The 14,850-nt window shown below is 57.4% G+C and overlaps 4 protein-coding genes across 5 annotated transcripts in view; 3 read left to right on the top strand and 1 right to left on the bottom strand.

The window, feature by feature from the left end:
* Window positions 1-1,673, top strand: part of aldh3a2b (aldehyde dehydrogenase 3 family, member A2b) — a 5,891-nt gene extending 4,218 nt beyond the window's left edge. Inside the window, exons 9-11 of the mRNA XM_019896625.1 lie at window positions 20-119; window positions 873-1,111; window positions 1,266-1,673. Coding sequence (XP_019752184.1) covers window positions 20-119; window positions 873-1,111; window positions 1,266-1,298 — 372 coding nt within the window. The 3' untranslated portion in view covers window positions 1,299-1,673. The remainder of the gene's footprint in view (window positions 1-19; window positions 120-872; window positions 1,112-1,265) is intronic.
* Window positions 1,674-1,900: 227 nt separating this feature from the next.
* Window positions 1,901-4,841, top strand: ca4c (carbonic anhydrase IV c). The gene is made up of 8 exons (XM_019896633.1): window positions 1,901-2,122; window positions 2,828-2,875; window positions 3,384-3,548; window positions 3,735-3,880; window positions 4,132-4,224; window positions 4,297-4,363; window positions 4,433-4,596; window positions 4,667-4,841. The coding sequence occupies exons 1-8, from the start codon at window positions 2,065-2,067 to the stop codon at window positions 4,838-4,840; spliced, it is 915 nt and encodes a 304-aa protein (XP_019752192.1). The 5' UTR covers window positions 1,901-2,064; the 3' UTR covers window position 4,841.
* A 717-nt stretch (window positions 4,842-5,558) lies between these two features.
* Window positions 5,559-12,500, bottom strand: asl (argininosuccinate lyase). Of its 2 annotated transcripts, none has more exons than XM_019896630.1 (16): window positions 12,118-12,500; window positions 11,425-11,619; window positions 10,825-10,908; window positions 10,129-10,185; window positions 9,960-10,057; window positions 9,308-9,385; window positions 9,117-9,194; window positions 8,260-8,312; window positions 7,979-8,041; window positions 7,791-7,905; window positions 7,313-7,397; window positions 7,156-7,215; window positions 6,566-6,649; window positions 6,403-6,483; window positions 5,892-5,998; window positions 5,559-5,812 (listed from the first exon to the last, which is right to left on the bottom strand). In XM_019896630.1, exons 1-16 carry the CDS (start codon window positions 12,127-12,129, stop codon window positions 5,650-5,652), a joined length of 1,413 nt encoding a protein of 470 aa, XP_019752189.1. In that variant the 5' UTR covers window positions 12,130-12,500; the 3' UTR covers window positions 5,559-5,649. The 2 variants fall into 2 exon arrangements, with proteins under 2 accessions (XP_019752189.1, XP_019752190.1); XM_019896631.1 differs by lacking the exon at window positions 12,118-12,500 and adding an exon at window positions 12,021-12,104.
* A 113-nt stretch (window positions 12,501-12,613) lies between these two features.
* crcp (calcitonin gene-related peptide-receptor component protein) overlaps window positions 12,614-14,850 on the top strand; it is a 22,017-nt gene continuing 19,780 nt past the window's right edge. The window contains exons 1-6 of the mRNA XM_019896635.1: window positions 12,614-12,770; window positions 13,338-13,374; window positions 13,552-13,650; window positions 13,881-13,975; window positions 14,069-14,126; window positions 14,677-14,841. Coding sequence (XP_019752194.1) covers window positions 12,763-12,770; window positions 13,338-13,374; window positions 13,552-13,650; window positions 13,881-13,975; window positions 14,069-14,126; window positions 14,677-14,805 — 426 coding nt within the window. The 5' untranslated portion in view covers window positions 12,614-12,762 and the 3' untranslated portion in view covers window positions 14,806-14,841. The remainder of the gene's footprint in view (window positions 12,771-13,337; window positions 13,375-13,551; window positions 13,651-13,880; window positions 13,976-14,068; window positions 14,127-14,676; window positions 14,842-14,850) is intronic.

Here is a 14,850-nt window from a genome sequence, read left to right on the forward strand (position 1 = left end):
TTTGCCACTCCGGGTGAAGGTCATCCAGAAAATGAGGGAGGAGACGTCCAGCGGAGGACTTTTGGCCAACGACTGCCTGGTGCACTACTCGGTCAACTCGCTGCCTTTCGGGGGCGTTGGTAAGCGCACACGCACACCCGCCCCGTGATCAGATGCGACCTTTGGACCGCCCGACTATTTCATCATTTCGCCAACGAGGGTCAAACCTCGGCGCTTCAAGCCGCACCCCCCGCGCAGCCTCCGTCAAGAGTTTCAGGTCTTGAAACCTCAGAACTTTGTCCTTTGCGGCATCGCTCCTTCAAACCTTCAGACGCGCCGCGTTACGTTTTGACAGGCGGACGGTAGTTCCTTCAGAGGGACTTCTTCCATCAACTCTGCACACCTCCGGTTTTCCTTCCGGTCACGAGTCCTTCCGACCGAGGCCTCCTTTCTTCAGTCCGCGAGCCCGGTCCAGTCCTTTCCACCTTCCTCGTCTTAGCCCTCCGACGTGCGTCGTATTCCTTCGGAGCGTCGGTCGTTCAGCTCTCCTTCCGTCTTTGGTCCAAGAATCCCCAAGAGTAGCAAAACTCCTCAAGGGCTCCTCCGTTTTTGTCCTCTCTCGAGCTCTTTGTCCTTCGGCCATGCGTCCTTCAGAACATTGGCCCTTGTGAGACTCCTTGGGGGCTCGCCCCCCCACCCCCTGCCGCCTCTCATTCTTCGGACTGCGGTCAGACTGAGGTCACCGACGTCGGGGCTCGCTCACGGCGCAATCGTCAGCGACCGCTCCGGCGGACTTTGACCGGAACGGCCGTCAACCGAAGTCTTGCCTTTTGACAATCTGGGCTTAGCTGGCGCAATAGTCAACGCGGCCCCCCTCGCCCCTCCTTGCGCAGGGAACAGCGGCATGGGCTGCTACCACGGCAAGCACACCTTCGACCGGCTGAGTCACCTGCGAGCATGCCTCATCAAGACGCTGAAGATGGAGGGCATGAACAACATGCGCTACCCTCCGCACACGGCCGGCAAGCTGGGCTGGGCGCGCTTCTTCGTGCTCAAGAACTTGAACTTGGGCTGGATCGGGCGCCTGCTGCTGCTCGCCGCCGTCGCCGTGCTGGCCGCCGTCGTCATCCAGGTGAGAAGGAAAGGTGACGCGCCGCGACCCTCTTCCCCGGCCGGGATTGGGCGAGCAGCGCAACGGCAATGTGCTTGTTGAAGCTTGATGCCAGTGTTGAGAGAGAGAGAGAGTGCGCGCAAAGGCTTGACGCTTGACCTTTGCTGTTTTGCAGAAGTACCAGCTGCTGCGCCAGCTCGACCGCTGAAGAGCGCCCGCGGCGCGCATCCACACGGCATTTGCGCACCCGACGCAAAACGGACCGATCCGGAACATTTCACCGTCGCGATGTCATTTTGATTTGCTTTCCGACAACTCGACCCGTTGACCGTGTAAGGAAACGGAAGGACCCCCCCGGCCCCTTTTTTAAAAGACGTTTTTATGCCGGCTCGCGAGTCCGTCGCATTTCACGACCGAGCGTCGCTTTCTTCTTTGTCCTCCTCTATTTCAGAATCACCTCATGCATGCGCGCAACCCGCACGGGTAGGCTTTGCGTTTGCATCGTCAATGACAAATTAGCGATTCATCTGCATATTCATCGATTTCAGGATGACCGTTGGAATAAACGCATTCCCCCCCTGGCTCCGAGCTGCTTTGTTCGCGTCGGCGTCCGGTCGGGAGGAGGCCGACCGAGGCCTCGGCCGCAAGATCTCACAAGCGGTGGCGTGTCGGCGCGCCGAAGCCCCCGATCCGGTCCCTCTCCCCGTCGCTCCTTGTTTTTCGTCCGGCCGTGCCGGTTGCATTTCATGGCACCGGGTCGTGACATGACAACGACAATGAAAAAGCTCCTCCTTCGCCCCACGAGTCAGCACTCACACGTTCGAAGCAGACAAAGACAGCAGTGTACTCACCGAGCCGGCGGAGGCGAGACGGCAAGACCCGCCCGGCTCCGCCCACAAGGGCAGCGGGCAGCACCTGAAAAGCGACGGCGTGAGAAGAGTCGCCGTCACCCGGTGCCTGCGTCGGAGTCCGTCATGAACCTTCTCCCGTGGGCCTTGCTCGCTTTCGCTCCTCTCTTCTCGCCATGCGCAGGTAAGGACGCCTTTGACCGGACGAGCCTCGTTTTGCATTTCAAGCGTCCACGTGCCGCGGCACCAGCGGGCCTGGCGGACGCTTTGGCTTCGTCCACGCCTCTTTCCCGTTGAGACGGGAGGGCGGGCGTGCGATTCGGGTGACGGCCAAAGAGCGCCGCCGTACGCGCGTGTCCCAATACTTGTGAGCATTCAAAGACCTTTCAAAAGGACCAAAATGGGAGAACAAATATTTCCTCTCTGCAGTATGACCGACGGCCGTGGATGTTGGTAGCGGGAGGAGAACGAACACACACACACACACACAATAGGTGCCCTGTCCTGGTGTGCGTGAGTTCAGTCCCACAGGTGTGCGCGTGAGGGAATCAAGAATTGAACAATGAGCATTCATTCAGCTGTGAAAAGATGCAAGCAGGATGAGAAATGGAGGGGGAGGAGACGTACAGGGGACAAAACGAGGACAAGAAGAGTGAAGCCAGCCGCATTTCCGCAAAGACGGACGAGGGGTCACGCTTTGGTCTGGGGAACGACTCCCAACTTTTATCCCCCGCTTTTTTGGAAACCGAGCAATCCATCGACAAGCCGAGAGTCACGCGTTGTCGCCGGCGCCGCTTCAATCAATTGTAGCCCTCCCGGGGGCATACATCTCAGCCCACTGAAATAGTCGTCCGAAAGATCAAGATGGGGTGTGTGTGTGTGTGTGCAGGCGGCTGGTGTTACGAGAACCAGGCCTCCTGCGACGCCGCGTGCCGAGGTAAGATCACGTGATGTCCCGCGACGCAGTGGCTTTTTTTGCGCTGCCTGCCTGACACTCGATTGGGTCCACCTCCGATTCAGAAGTCAACATCGATCATTGCGAGGGCTCAGACTTCAACTTGGAAGGAAACGGCGCTCTTTTTGATGACGGGGGAAGCGAGAGTTCAGGAGTGAAACATTTGGGGGCGACATAAGACTCCGGGGTCATTTGCGCGCACACGAGCGGAGAAACGTCTCTCGCTAATGCCAATTGGGGAAATGCAATGAAATGCAACGACGGTTGGCATGAAAAATAACAATCATATGTTACCGTCTCCGATTTGGGACCTAAAATGGATTCACGAATCCCGCGCTCCGTCTTATCGGGGCGCAGGATGAGCGCTCCTTTTCTCGATCCCGAGCCATTTTCGACGGCGACAACGGACGCGATGAGCGGGCGAACCCAATCGAGCGTCCCCGCGCCGCGAGCGAGACTGAACCGCCCCGCCGGGGGTTTTTGGCCGCAGACCCGAGCGGGTGGTCTTCGGCCTTCCCTCGCTGCGGCGGACTGCGCCAGTCGCCCATCAACATCGTCAGCGGCAAAGTTCACGTCAACACGGCGCTGCCCCCGCTGGAGTTCATCGGTCACGGCGACCGCATCAACATCACCGTGGAGAACAAGGGACATTCGGGTAAGGACGTTTTTGAGCGCCGCTTCGCCCGCCGCCCTCCCCGCGAAATGATCAAAGAAAGAAATCAAAGTCCGCTTCGGAGTGACCCGAGAGGATTCCATTCATCGTTTTGGAAGTGACTGGGGACAAGGCGAGCGCACTTACTTGCCAGGACTCAAATAGCAAATAATTTTTTTCTTTGCTCAGCTCACTTCCACCTGCCCCAGTCGGTGCGTCTGACCGGAGGCGCTCTGCCGGGTCACTACCGGGCCGCCCAGTTCCACTTCCACTGGGGGGCCAGCGGAAGGCCCGGATCGGAACACACCGTCGATGGAGAGAGATTCCCCATGGAGGTGGCGAGCGCACCCGCGACACGCAGCCGTTCGCTCGCTCGACCGTTCGCGACGTCGACCCGCATCGCCTCTCGACCGCCTCCCACAAAATAGCTAGCCGACAGCTTTGACCTTTGAAACAAAATACCGAGCCACGTTCGACCCCCACATCTGCCGACCTTTTGACCTTTCGAGCCACCTCCCTCCGGCACTCGCGCGCCCGGTTCCCAGCTTTGCTCCGCCGCTCGCTCATCTTTGTACCGCGCCCGCAGCTTCACGTGGTGCACATCAAGGAGCCGTACGGATCCCTGAGCGAGGCGGAACACGACATGGCGGGAATCGCCCTGCTGGCCTTTCTGTTTGAGGTAGCGCGAGCGAGCGCCGCGACGTCTCGACGGGCACGTTGGCGCGCGGCTGACCGGCGGTTCTGCCGACAGGAAGCCGCCGAGGACCACCCGCACCTGGACGCCGTCATAGCGGCTCTGGGACGAGTGCGGCACAACGGTAGGGACCCGCGCGCCGGCGCCTCCCGCCCGTCCGGCGCGCGCCAACCTCCGCTCGCGTCCCAAGCAGGCTCCACGGCGCTCATGTCCGACTTCAAGCTGAGCGACATCGTCCCGCCGTCGGGGGAGCTGCGGGGCTACTACCGCTACGTGGGCTCCATGACGACGCCGGGATGCGAACAGGCGGTGGCGTGGACCGTCTTCCTCAAGACGCTGCCCGTCAGCGGTCGGCAGGTAGGCGGGCCGGACGCGGGCGGGGCGGGGGCGGGACGCGCGGTGACCGCGTACGTGTGCTCCTCGGCAGCTGGACGCCGTCGCGCAGCAGTGCCGCTTCTGGACGGGCCAGCCCATGACGGACATCTTCAGGCCCACGCAGCCGCTGGACGGACGCGTGGTGTACCGCTCCAACTCGGCCGGCGCCGTCGCGCCCGCGCGCTCCGCCGCCTTCTGGCTCGGCCTCGCCGCGCTCATCCGTTGAATCGGCCAACACGCGGGCACGGGGGCAGCTTGACTGGCGCGGCTTCATCGGCGGCGTCGTCTCCAAACTCGAGCGACGCGCACGCGCTTGCTCCCGAGTCCAAATTTAGCGCGCGACACAAAAAAGGCCCGAAACGGAGCTCGCCGCATCCAAAAGACCCAAGCGGGGGAGCCTCAATCGCGGGGACCGCCGCCGTGCGGACAAACCGACATTCGCATCAAATAAGTTGGAACATTGCGGCAATCAAACCCGCGTAGCTCAACGAGCCAAAATTCGCACGGGCCACGTTATCATCAAAATATTGGCTTGATTTCTTTCCATGAATTTCCCCGATCGAAATTGGAAAAGAACTTGAAGAAATGAAGGAGGAATCGGAGGATGGAGAAACCCAGAAATGCAAATGGCATTCTTGGGCAGAAGAAGGAAATTGCATTTTGAAACCGGGCGGCGATCAAGAGAAGTACGTCCACGACGGGAAATGAAAGCGTCCGACCTCCGATTCCACCATCGCGAACGATGAGCCGCCACAAAGAAGCGCGTGCAGAAGGAAACGCTGAGTGGAGGGGACGCAAGGGTGCCCAGTCAAGCCCCTCCCAAATCCCATCCGCGACTTCAAAACCACTTTGGCTTTTTCAATTCATTCCGATTTTCTGTGTGCGCGTTTCTTTCGATGCGCCTGCGTGTCGCGCGCTTGGAATAGACACGTTAGTCTCAATAAATCGATTGCTTGGCTTGGATTTATTTCACCGATTGATTGACGGCTGGATGAAAAGTGCAAAGCGTTCGCCGGCACGTCCGCTTTGCTTGAGTCAAGGCGATTGCGGAGGCGCGAGGCTTACTTTTGTCATCCAGGCGCGCAGGAGTCGTACCTGAGCGCGCACGCTGCTCTCGGCCGTGCCGCCGGCGGCGGCGTACTGCTCCACGCTGGACGCGTAGTTCCACACCGACGCCACGTCACCTGCCAACAGCGGGCTGAGCGCACGCACGCACGCCCAGAATGATCAGCATGGCCACGCGCGCACGCGAGCGAGCCCGCGAGCCGCCCCGTCACCTGATGGCGCTCAGGTCCTGGGCCGTCAACTGGTCCAGTGGCACCTTTTTGGACTCGGCCGCCAACACCGCTTTGCCCGCCAGAGCGTGAGCCTCCCTGAACGCCACCTGGAGGCACAAGACGCAAAGCGCGCCCGCTTGGATGACGCCCGCCAGCCGCCGCGCCACATTCGGCGACATCGGACTTTTGCGAGCATCCGCCCGCCGCATTCAGGCCATCACTCTACTCGAGTGTGTTTTTCAGGGATGGGCACTTGAGCCCCCCGCTGCTTGGCAATCAAGATTTGTTTTGGGGGGGGCCGCTCGACTCGGCCGGGCACGGTAAGCGGCACCCACACACAAACGCTCTCCCAAGCGAGGCTCGGGGGCGAGCCGTTTATCGCCGCTCTCGGCCGCTTTGTTCCATTTCCTGCTCTCGGGTGACGAAGGCAGGAAATGAGTCGGACATTTGAGGCCCGTCGGTGGCGGGCGGTGACGGCGCATTAGGCGTGGCGCGTACGGCTTGCGCTCACCCCCTTCCTCACGAGGTAGTAGGCCAGATCGGTGGCCAGCATGTCAGGACTGAGCGCCGCCCCCATGGCGCCGGCGTCGATCTGAAACATCAAAGCCCAAAGGACCCGTGAGCGCCCCGCCCGCGGCCCGGCGCTCGGCCGAGGCGTCTCGCCGTGCGCTCGCCTTCAGCGTGGAGACGACACCGGCGGCGACCCGCAGGACGGCCAGGATGGAGTCGTAGCCGTCGAACATGGCTTCCTTGTCCTCCTGCGGGAGCGACGCCACAGTCAATATGGCTTCCGTCTCCCATTGGTTCACTTTCTCCTTTGGCTTTTGCCAATTTGCGCGCGATTCATGTCCCGACGATACAAGGTAGACGGAAAGGGACGCACTACAACGGGGCCCGGATGAAGCGGGCTTGCGTACACGCGTGTTTCCAAACTTTTCTGTCTCTCTAAATAAAAGAAAGAGAAGTGGTCCTAAATTGAACCCCTGCGGGACGCCCTTTTCTGAGGTGATGGGGTCATTGACAACATCAGCGACCTCAACAGTCAGTGCGAGACCTACAAGGTCATCTTTAATACATTTTAAAAAAAAGGAGCCTACTAAACATCTCCACATTCCGAAGCAAAAGAAAAGCAATCCAACCCGACTCTCAAGTGGCATCATTTGCCGGGCGGACCGAATGACCGCTCTTCACCGAGGGGTCCAAATCATTTCCTGAGCGTTTTGGCGCAAAAGGAGCAAGCGAGAGATGGGAAGGAACGGGGTACCTGCAGGTCTTTGTTGTAGGAGCTGGGAAGGCCTTTCAGCGTCATCATGAAGCCGGCGCACTGAAAAAGAAACCCAAAGGACGATTGGTCTGGCCTCTCCGCCCCGTCGTCGAATGAACGAGCCGCAGGACGAGCCGGACCGCGCCGCCGATCTTACGCGGCCAAAGATGCGTCCCGCCTTGCTCCGGATCAGCTCCAGGCTGTCGGCGTTCTTCTTCTGCGGCATCAGGCTGCTGCCCGTGCTGCGCGGCGCAAAGGAGACGTCTGCTTATTTCGGGCCAAAAAAGACAAGGTCGCACTTTTGATGAGGAAGCGCACCACGTATCGGCGCCGCAATACTGACTTCCAGTCACCCGGCAGAAAATGAGAAGAGAGATCTCAATTTTTTTCAGACCGCAGAAGGCAGTCAGCCCCTTTCCCCCGATCATGCTCAGAAGAACTGGGAAGAGGTCGGAGGAGCCATTGTTGCGGCCGCTCTCCTCCCGAGGCCTTCTGCGGATTCCATTTTGGGGTTTTTGGGATCACGAACGGGCCCGATCACTCATGACTCACGACACGACCGGAAACGATCCTTTGGGGAGCAACCGAGGGAAACGCAATCGTTTCCCTCCGGAATGGCCGCATTCGAAGCTGACCTGTAGGCGTCGGCGAGCGTGACGAAGGAGAACTCTTTGGTGCTGTACAGCAGAAGGTCCTCGGCCATCTTGCTGAGATGAGTGGCGCACAGCGAGGCCCAGAACAGGAACTCCGCTGACACGGGCGCACGCAAAATCCATCAGCGGCTCGGGGGGGGGGACGGCCGACGAGGGGCCGACGGACTTACCCACAAAGTCTCGCTGGCCGGTGGCGTCCATGCTGTTCAAGCTGATCTCATCGAAACGCAACTCTGTCAACGACACGGAAAAAGTTTCGGCCGCCTTCGTTGCCGAGTCGCGAGATTTACAAGAGCGGGTCGCCGGCGCGGGGCCGCGACGGGGGTCCGAGACTCGCGGCCGCCTCCGACCGCGTTCCCCTCTCGGCGACGGCGGCGGTGCGGGGGATTGGAGACGCGGCGGTTGCGCCCGACGCCAGCGACGCCGGTCACGTTAACGCCGACGTTCGCACCTTTCCTCAGGAGCTCCCTGTCGATGGCGAAGGGCGTTCCGGCGATGGCGCCGCTGAAAACAACAGGAAGGCCACCGGTTAACGCCGGACGCTTCCGCGGGACCTGATCATCGTTTGCCCCGCTTGCAAATGTTGAGATGGAAAAAAGGTGGCGTCGACGCCGTGGCAACCGAGACTTGGGTCGACGCCGCGCGCCCTGTCGTCAAGTCCGTCAGAAGTAGCGAAAATCGCACCGGTCGAATGCCGATCTCGCCGCCTGGCGTGCGTCCATGTGGAGCGGGGCTCTCCAAACCACGGCCCGGGGGCCATTTTTCAGCGGCCCGTGACCAGCTTCAAAACGAATACGAATAAGCGGTGCCCCGAACCACTCCTTCTGCTCGTAAGCTTGAACGCAAAGGTGTCGCCTCTCCTCTTACTTGCAAACGAACTCGGTGAAATTGCCGGCTTGAATGACTCGAGCGCCTTTCCTCAGTGAAAGCCGCAGAATTTTCCGCGTCCTTCCAATTTCCTGCGCGCGGCCCTCCTACAAACCGCTTTGGACAGCCCGGATGCGGACGCTTGACAAGATGTCAACGTCATCTGGCCAGAGGCTTCCCGATCGCTGGCGCCGGCCCGCGGAACTTCCCTTCACGCCGTCGGCAACGGGACCGCTTCTCGCCTCAAGCTGGGCCGGCACATTTGCGTCATCGGAATCGGCCAAGTTGCATCGCGCCAAACGAGACGGAAGCCGTCGGCACACGTCAATACGCTTCATGGGATGTCTTTTAGCGTTCGAGTCTTTGGTGGCGGTCACGTTAGCGGCGAAACGTCGATTCCTTTTTTTTTTTTGGGCGGGGGTTTGTATCGCAGTGACTTACCTGCCCAGAGGCAAGACGTTGACGCGCTTGCCGATCTCCTGCAGCCGCTCCACGTCCCGCCGCAGAGCCACGGCGTGACTTCCCGTCGGCGCGAGAGGTCCGGAGAGATGACGGCGGCGGCGGCGGCGCGAGATGAACACGGGACCCCGTTAGACGAGGCTCCCTTTCTTGTCGCCTGCGTTTGCGCTCACCTCAGGATCCAGTGGCTCCACCTGATGGGCTGAGCTCGCTGCATGTGGGTGTAACCGGGGAACAGGACGTCCATCTCCCTGAGCAGAGGAACGACCACTTAGGCCACCACGACCTTCTGCCGCCCCCGGGTGGCCGGGGCGCGCACGCCCAAAAGAGCGGCACCGGGCGCCGGGGACATGACGCCGATACCGTCCGCCGTGAGACGCCGCGTCATTCGAGACAACTGCTCTGAGGGTTCCGAAAACAGGGCGAGCGTCTGTGCTTTGGCTCGGGAGGCTGGAACAGATTCTGGGGGGAATTCCGAGTGACGGATGACGTCACGGAGTCAATTCAATTTTGATCTCGCGGCGCCAGTCGCCAGATAGTGCCAATAATTGATGCTCATCAGAACTGCCGCGAGGTCAATGATTTGAATTTGGGGGGGAAACACAAGGGAACAGCTTCAAACAGAAAACACATCCGTGACTTTGCAACTTGGGGCGGAACCTCGGGTCTCCACGACGTCCTTCACTCAGAGAGGAAGTAAGCGGAGCCCACGATTCACACCCCTCATGACAACACGGGGATCTGGAGCGGACTTTTCCGGGAAGGACGCGGTCGGCGGCGGCAAAGCGTTTGTCCAAAGCCATGCGACGCCGCGCGGCATCTTACGCTGCGGCGCGCTCCACCAAGGCCGAGATGAGGAGGAGGGCCTCGTCCTTCAGCGTGGCGATGGCGTCGCGCAGCCACAGACGCATGTCGGTCACCACCTGTGCGGCAAACGCGCGTCAACGTCGCCCGCGGCCAAGTCGCGCTCCCCCTGCGGGCGCGGCGCCCCCACCTGGTCGTTCCTGCTCCTGCCCGTGTGCAGCTTCCCCGCGGCCGGGCCGATCAACTCCTGCGCACGCACATCATCATCGTCCTCATCATCACCGCGGCGACTTCATCGGGTACAACAATTCATTCTCCTCATGAGCTTTTCTAAAACAGACTGAAGAAACGCACCTCCAAAAGTTTTGTTCCTGAGTAGATTGTCCCAAAAATTTAATAAAAAAAAAAAAGGTTGGATCTCGAATGCCTGCCGATGTGGCCTGATCAAGACACGGCTATTGTATGATGATATTCGCTAAATGGACGTAGGAGTGATCGAGTCACGTCAAATGCTGAGATGATCGAGGAACTCCGTTTGTCGGGCATCGCATTCCGAATCCACAAACAAAAACGAGGCCGACTCAGATTGCGGTCGAAGGCCCAGAGTCAGCGCAGGTAAGATTCGTCTGCCCTGTCGTGGCGAATGGTGACAGCGCCACTTCAAACGACACAAATCGTCCCGGCTTGCCATACTTGCGGACGGGAATTTTCGCCATTCCCCCTCCCCAATGTTTTCATTCGCATTTTTTCCGGGATTTTACCCCAGGCCGTTTTCTCTGGGAAACAGATATGAAATATTGATCACAGATGGTTTGTTTTTGCTGTTTTGGAACAAATGGCGGCGGTCCGCTTGCCATTTGGCGAGAGCCCATCGCCGACGGCTGACCTTGAGTCTGCGCTCGTTGGCGGCGTGGATGTCTTCGTCGCCGTCTTTGAGCACAAAGGCGCCTTGGCTCCACTCCTCGCTGATCTGCAAACACAGCGGCGGCATCGTCATCACACTCATCGCCCCGATGGCAATGGCGTTTTCAGGCGTTTGTCTCGCACTTGGCAGCTTGCGGGTCCCAAGCTCGGCTCTGGCCTCCCCGTGTGAGGCGGGCCCGCTTAAACGCCTTTTCTTCCCCCCATCCAAATTTCACCGAACGCCAACAAGCTGCACACTGGTAGGAATGTGCGTTCGTCCCTCCACTCTGTGCTCTGAGGCCACCGTTGGTCTCCAGGCGCCCCCGCGGGCCCTGAGCTTCAGGGGTCGTCTGGTCTCGATGACCCGATTGGAGGAAGTGTAGGAGAGAAAATGGACGGCGAATGTTGTGGCTCACGTCGGTGAGTGTGTTTGTTCCCTGGAGGCCCCGCGACCTTTCGCTTGCGCCTGAATGCGCGAGTAGCAGCCTTTGGTTTCTCTCGTTTGGCACAATGCGCAGGAATGTGCTGCCACCGCAGCCATTCAATTCCAGCGGACCGCGTCAGCATGCGCGCGTGCGTGTACCTGGTCCAACCCTCGCAGGATGCCATCCATCTCGTCGGCGCTGAGCAGCTCGGCCCGACGCAGAGCCTTGGCGTAGGCTTTGCTGCCCCTCAGGTCAGCGTCCCACATCCTCTGGTCGTACGCCACAGACGCGTTGAAGCGCTCCATCACCGGGTCGGTGGCGCCCGTAAAGCGACCCCCCCACAGCTTGGCCCCCTCACAAACACACACAATGCAAAAAAAGGATGGATCGTTACACTTCAGTCATGTTTGACTGCTAAATCCTGTTTTTAGGATGCGTTGTTGAATTAACAGTTGCCCCATTTCAAAGTGACACATTTGGCAGGGTTCTTTTTATTTGCGCCGTTACGACTAGAATCACCCTTGCATTTCCACAAACGCAACATGAATCCGAATGCAGTGTTTCGACTCGTGAAAGCGCACAGGACTTTTTATTGGAAAGAACATTTGGGGCTTGACTCCGTAGATCATTTACTTGTGTACTTTTGACCAAGTTGGTCAACCAAGTTGATTCGGATTCCTCGTGTGAACGTGAAAAATGATAACAATGACATTACAGAGTGCAGCCACGCATCGACGACGGTCAACGTACTCACAAAACGAGGTCCACCTGCTGTGGTCAAAAAACCCAAAGAGTTACAGGAAACCTTGGGCCTTCACGTGGAAAGCGACAACGTTCGAAGAGTTCCTTACCTCGGCTGCCATCTGGAGGGAGCGACGTGGTTTCTTGTTCTTGGTGTTGACAGAAGAAGCTACGAAATGAGCCGCGGCGTGACTGGTTCGACTCGTTTAAAAGTGGCAAACGAATAAAAAGTCCAAACGTGTGTGGAGGGGCGGGGAAAAAAAAAAAACAATTCCGTCTTTCTCGACTGCCGACAGCTGCTGTGAAACTCCGACAACACGTTTGTTTTATTGGTGACTCGTTCGCGTGTTGCTCGTTTTGAAAATGAAGCTAGCTGAAGTTCTCGTTAAAAGAAAAGGTCTTCGGTCACCGAATTTAAGGAAGGCGTTCGAGCAGATACAAAATTGTCTGTACTGTACTAGAAATCCGTGAGCCACCAAAGTGACGTAGTCGTTAGTCTACCTGCAGCCTGCTGGCACCACCTGCTGGCCTGGTGGGCGAAATGCATCTTGACAGATCGTCACTCAAAAAAAAACCGCGAGAAAATAAATACATTCACTTATTTCCTGTAGTAGAAAATAGAACTAGAGTTTTTTGTGAAACCAAGTTTTATTTTAGATTATTTGGTTGTGTTCCCAACGCGGGTTGTTTCGGTACCGCGGAACCAAGAAACGTCCGAGGTCTTGTTTCTCACGGATTCTTTTGCGCCTGCCAACATGGAAGTGTAAGTCCTATTACTACGCCGAGAATATTTCTTACGTGGCTTTTGGCCACTTTCCTTCTTAAATGAGTACTGGCCACATTTCGTTTATTCATGAGCGTCAATGTTGAAGATTGAAGCTTATATTGCTTCACTTTACCCTTTCGATCGATCGACTGACATAAAAATGACCAAACGTTTTATATTGTAACGTACTTTCTTTTTATGTAGTGTGATGCTTCCTTAAAACTGTTTCAACATCACTGAAACCAGATTAAAAGAAAAAACACCCGGCTCAGTTTGGTACATTATGGACGTAAATATACAAACTCAACCTGTTCCAGCTTTTTGGGAACCCGTTGCAGCCACAACATTCAAAGTTCATGATTATTTGCTCAAAGCAATCCTGTTGATCAGTTTTAAGATGAAATGTCTTCTCTTTGTAGTGTCTTGCATCCAATATAGGTTGAACAGGATTTGCAAATCATCGTATTCTGCTTTTATTGAGGTTTAACACAACGGCAGCCGACTTCATTGGAATCGTTTTTGTACTGTACTTCCATGAGTGACCTTTGGACGTTTTCTTCTTAGGAAAAACGCAAACGCAGCCATGCTCAGCAACTATGAGGTGAGGCGATATGCTCAATTGGGCTTTTCTTGACTTTTGTTCAAATGCGATCAATATGCTGTTGCTTATGTCAGTGTTCGCATGAACAAATGTCGTGGATTTGTCGACATGTGCGTACGTTAAACAGTTTGTGGAAACGATAAGTTGAAATGCGAGCACCGTATCCTTGTTTGTCAGGTGTTTCAGTTGCTGACTGACTTGAAGGAAGAGAAGAAGGACAGCGGCAAGGGCAAACACAGCACCGGGCAGCAGAATCTCAACACCATCATGTATGAGGTGAGCAGCTCGCTTCCGTCTTCACCTTCTCTCTGCGACACGCGCCTCGGGTGGCAAAAGTGCTCACGCTCTGTCCTCAAGTGGAAAAAGTAAAAATATTGGTTTTATCGTCAGTCTTGGGTAGAGTAGCTGTTTGGCTAACTGGGCGCGATGAACACAGACTTCACCGCACGCAAAGAGTAATTGTATGAGGCCTTACGACGCGACGCGCGTGTCCCGCTGCAACCCAGACGCTCAAGTACTTGTCCAAGACGCCGTGCGGCCGCCAGAGTCCCGAGATGGTCGACGCCTTCCTGTTGGCCATGATGCGGCACAAACTCACAAAGTCAGTCCCGCCCCCTCCTTCGATTTGTCCGCACGCAAAAGATGAGACGCGCTTCTGTTGACGCGACCGGGGTGCCTTTTCGCCTGTCACCAGGGCTGAGAAGCTGCAGCTGCTCAACCACCGACCGCAGACCGCCGTGGAGATGCAGCTGGTGAGTCTTTTGGCCGTCGTCGGGAGATTCTCCTCCACTGAAGGTCATACGCAAAACTCCCCCCACCCCCAAAACAAAAAGTCCACGCCATCGACATTCAACACGAACAATCCTTCACTGCCGTTGACGTTTTTTCAACAAGGGGAGTCCCCCCCCCCCCATGCTGCTCCGTTGTCAGCAAACAACATGACTGATGCAAAGCCACCAGTCCAATGGCATCCTTGCCCATTTTCGACACGAGGTCAGCTCAGTTTGGGAGTATCAAAGAACAAAAAAAGTCAGATTCAAGCTTCCATTTTGTTTTTCCGGTGAGCGGAGAATCTCTCCTTTCATTTGGTCGATTTGCTGCATCTTTGAACACAATGCCTGTCAAACGAGATCAATGACCACACGAAAAGAGAAGAATTTGCAGGGCTCTGTGGCCAACCCGGAGGCGCTCATCTTGGATGTCTAACGAAAGCAAACTTGACGATATGTGCCATGCTAACTGTGTGTGTGTGTGTGTGTGTGTGTGTGTGTGTGTGTGTGTGCGCGCATGTTTGCACCGCAGATGGTGGAGGAGAGCGAGGAGCGTCTGTCCGAGGAGCAGATCGAGGAGCTCATTCTGACCATCTCAGAGGTTCTTCCCGGGGATCCGGAGCAGGAAGAGGCGACGAGCGGCGATGGGGGGGCGGCCTGAGCGCCGCCGCGTCAACTGGGTGGGAGCACTTGTCGAGCCGGCGGC

The sequence above is a fragment of the Hippocampus comes genome, unplaced genomic scaffold (genome assembly GCF_001891065.2).
Source record: "Hippocampus comes isolate QL1 unplaced genomic scaffold, H_comes_QL1_v1.1 scaffold22, whole genome shotgun sequence".
Lineage (NCBI taxonomy): Eukaryota > Metazoa > Chordata > Actinopteri > Syngnathiformes > Syngnathidae > Hippocampus > Hippocampus comes.

Excerpts from the sequence above, each read along its gene's own strand:
- ca4c (XM_019896633.1), top strand. The coding sequence starts at position 2,065 with ATGAACCTTCTCCCGTGGGCCTTGCTCGCTTTCGCTCCTCTCTTCTCG. Across the intron at positions 2,123-2,827 it reads TCTCTTCTCGCCATGCGCAG|GCGGCTGGTGTTACGAGAAC; the intron begins GTAAGGACGCCT and ends GTGTGTGTGCAG. Across the intron at positions 4,225-4,296 it reads TGCTGGCCTTTCTGTTTGAG|GAAGCCGCCGAGGACCACCC; the intron begins GTAGCGCGAGCG and ends TTCTGCCGACAG.
- asl (XM_019896630.1), bottom strand. Across the intron at positions 10,058-10,128 it reads GCAGGAGCAGGAACGACCAG|GTGGTGACCGACATGCGTCT; the intron begins GTGGGGGCGCCG and ends TTTGCCGCACAG. Across the intron at positions 8,042-8,259 it reads CAGGGAGCTCCTGAGGAAAG|AGTTGCGTTTCGATGAGATC; the intron begins GTGCGAACGTCG and ends TGTCGTTGACAG.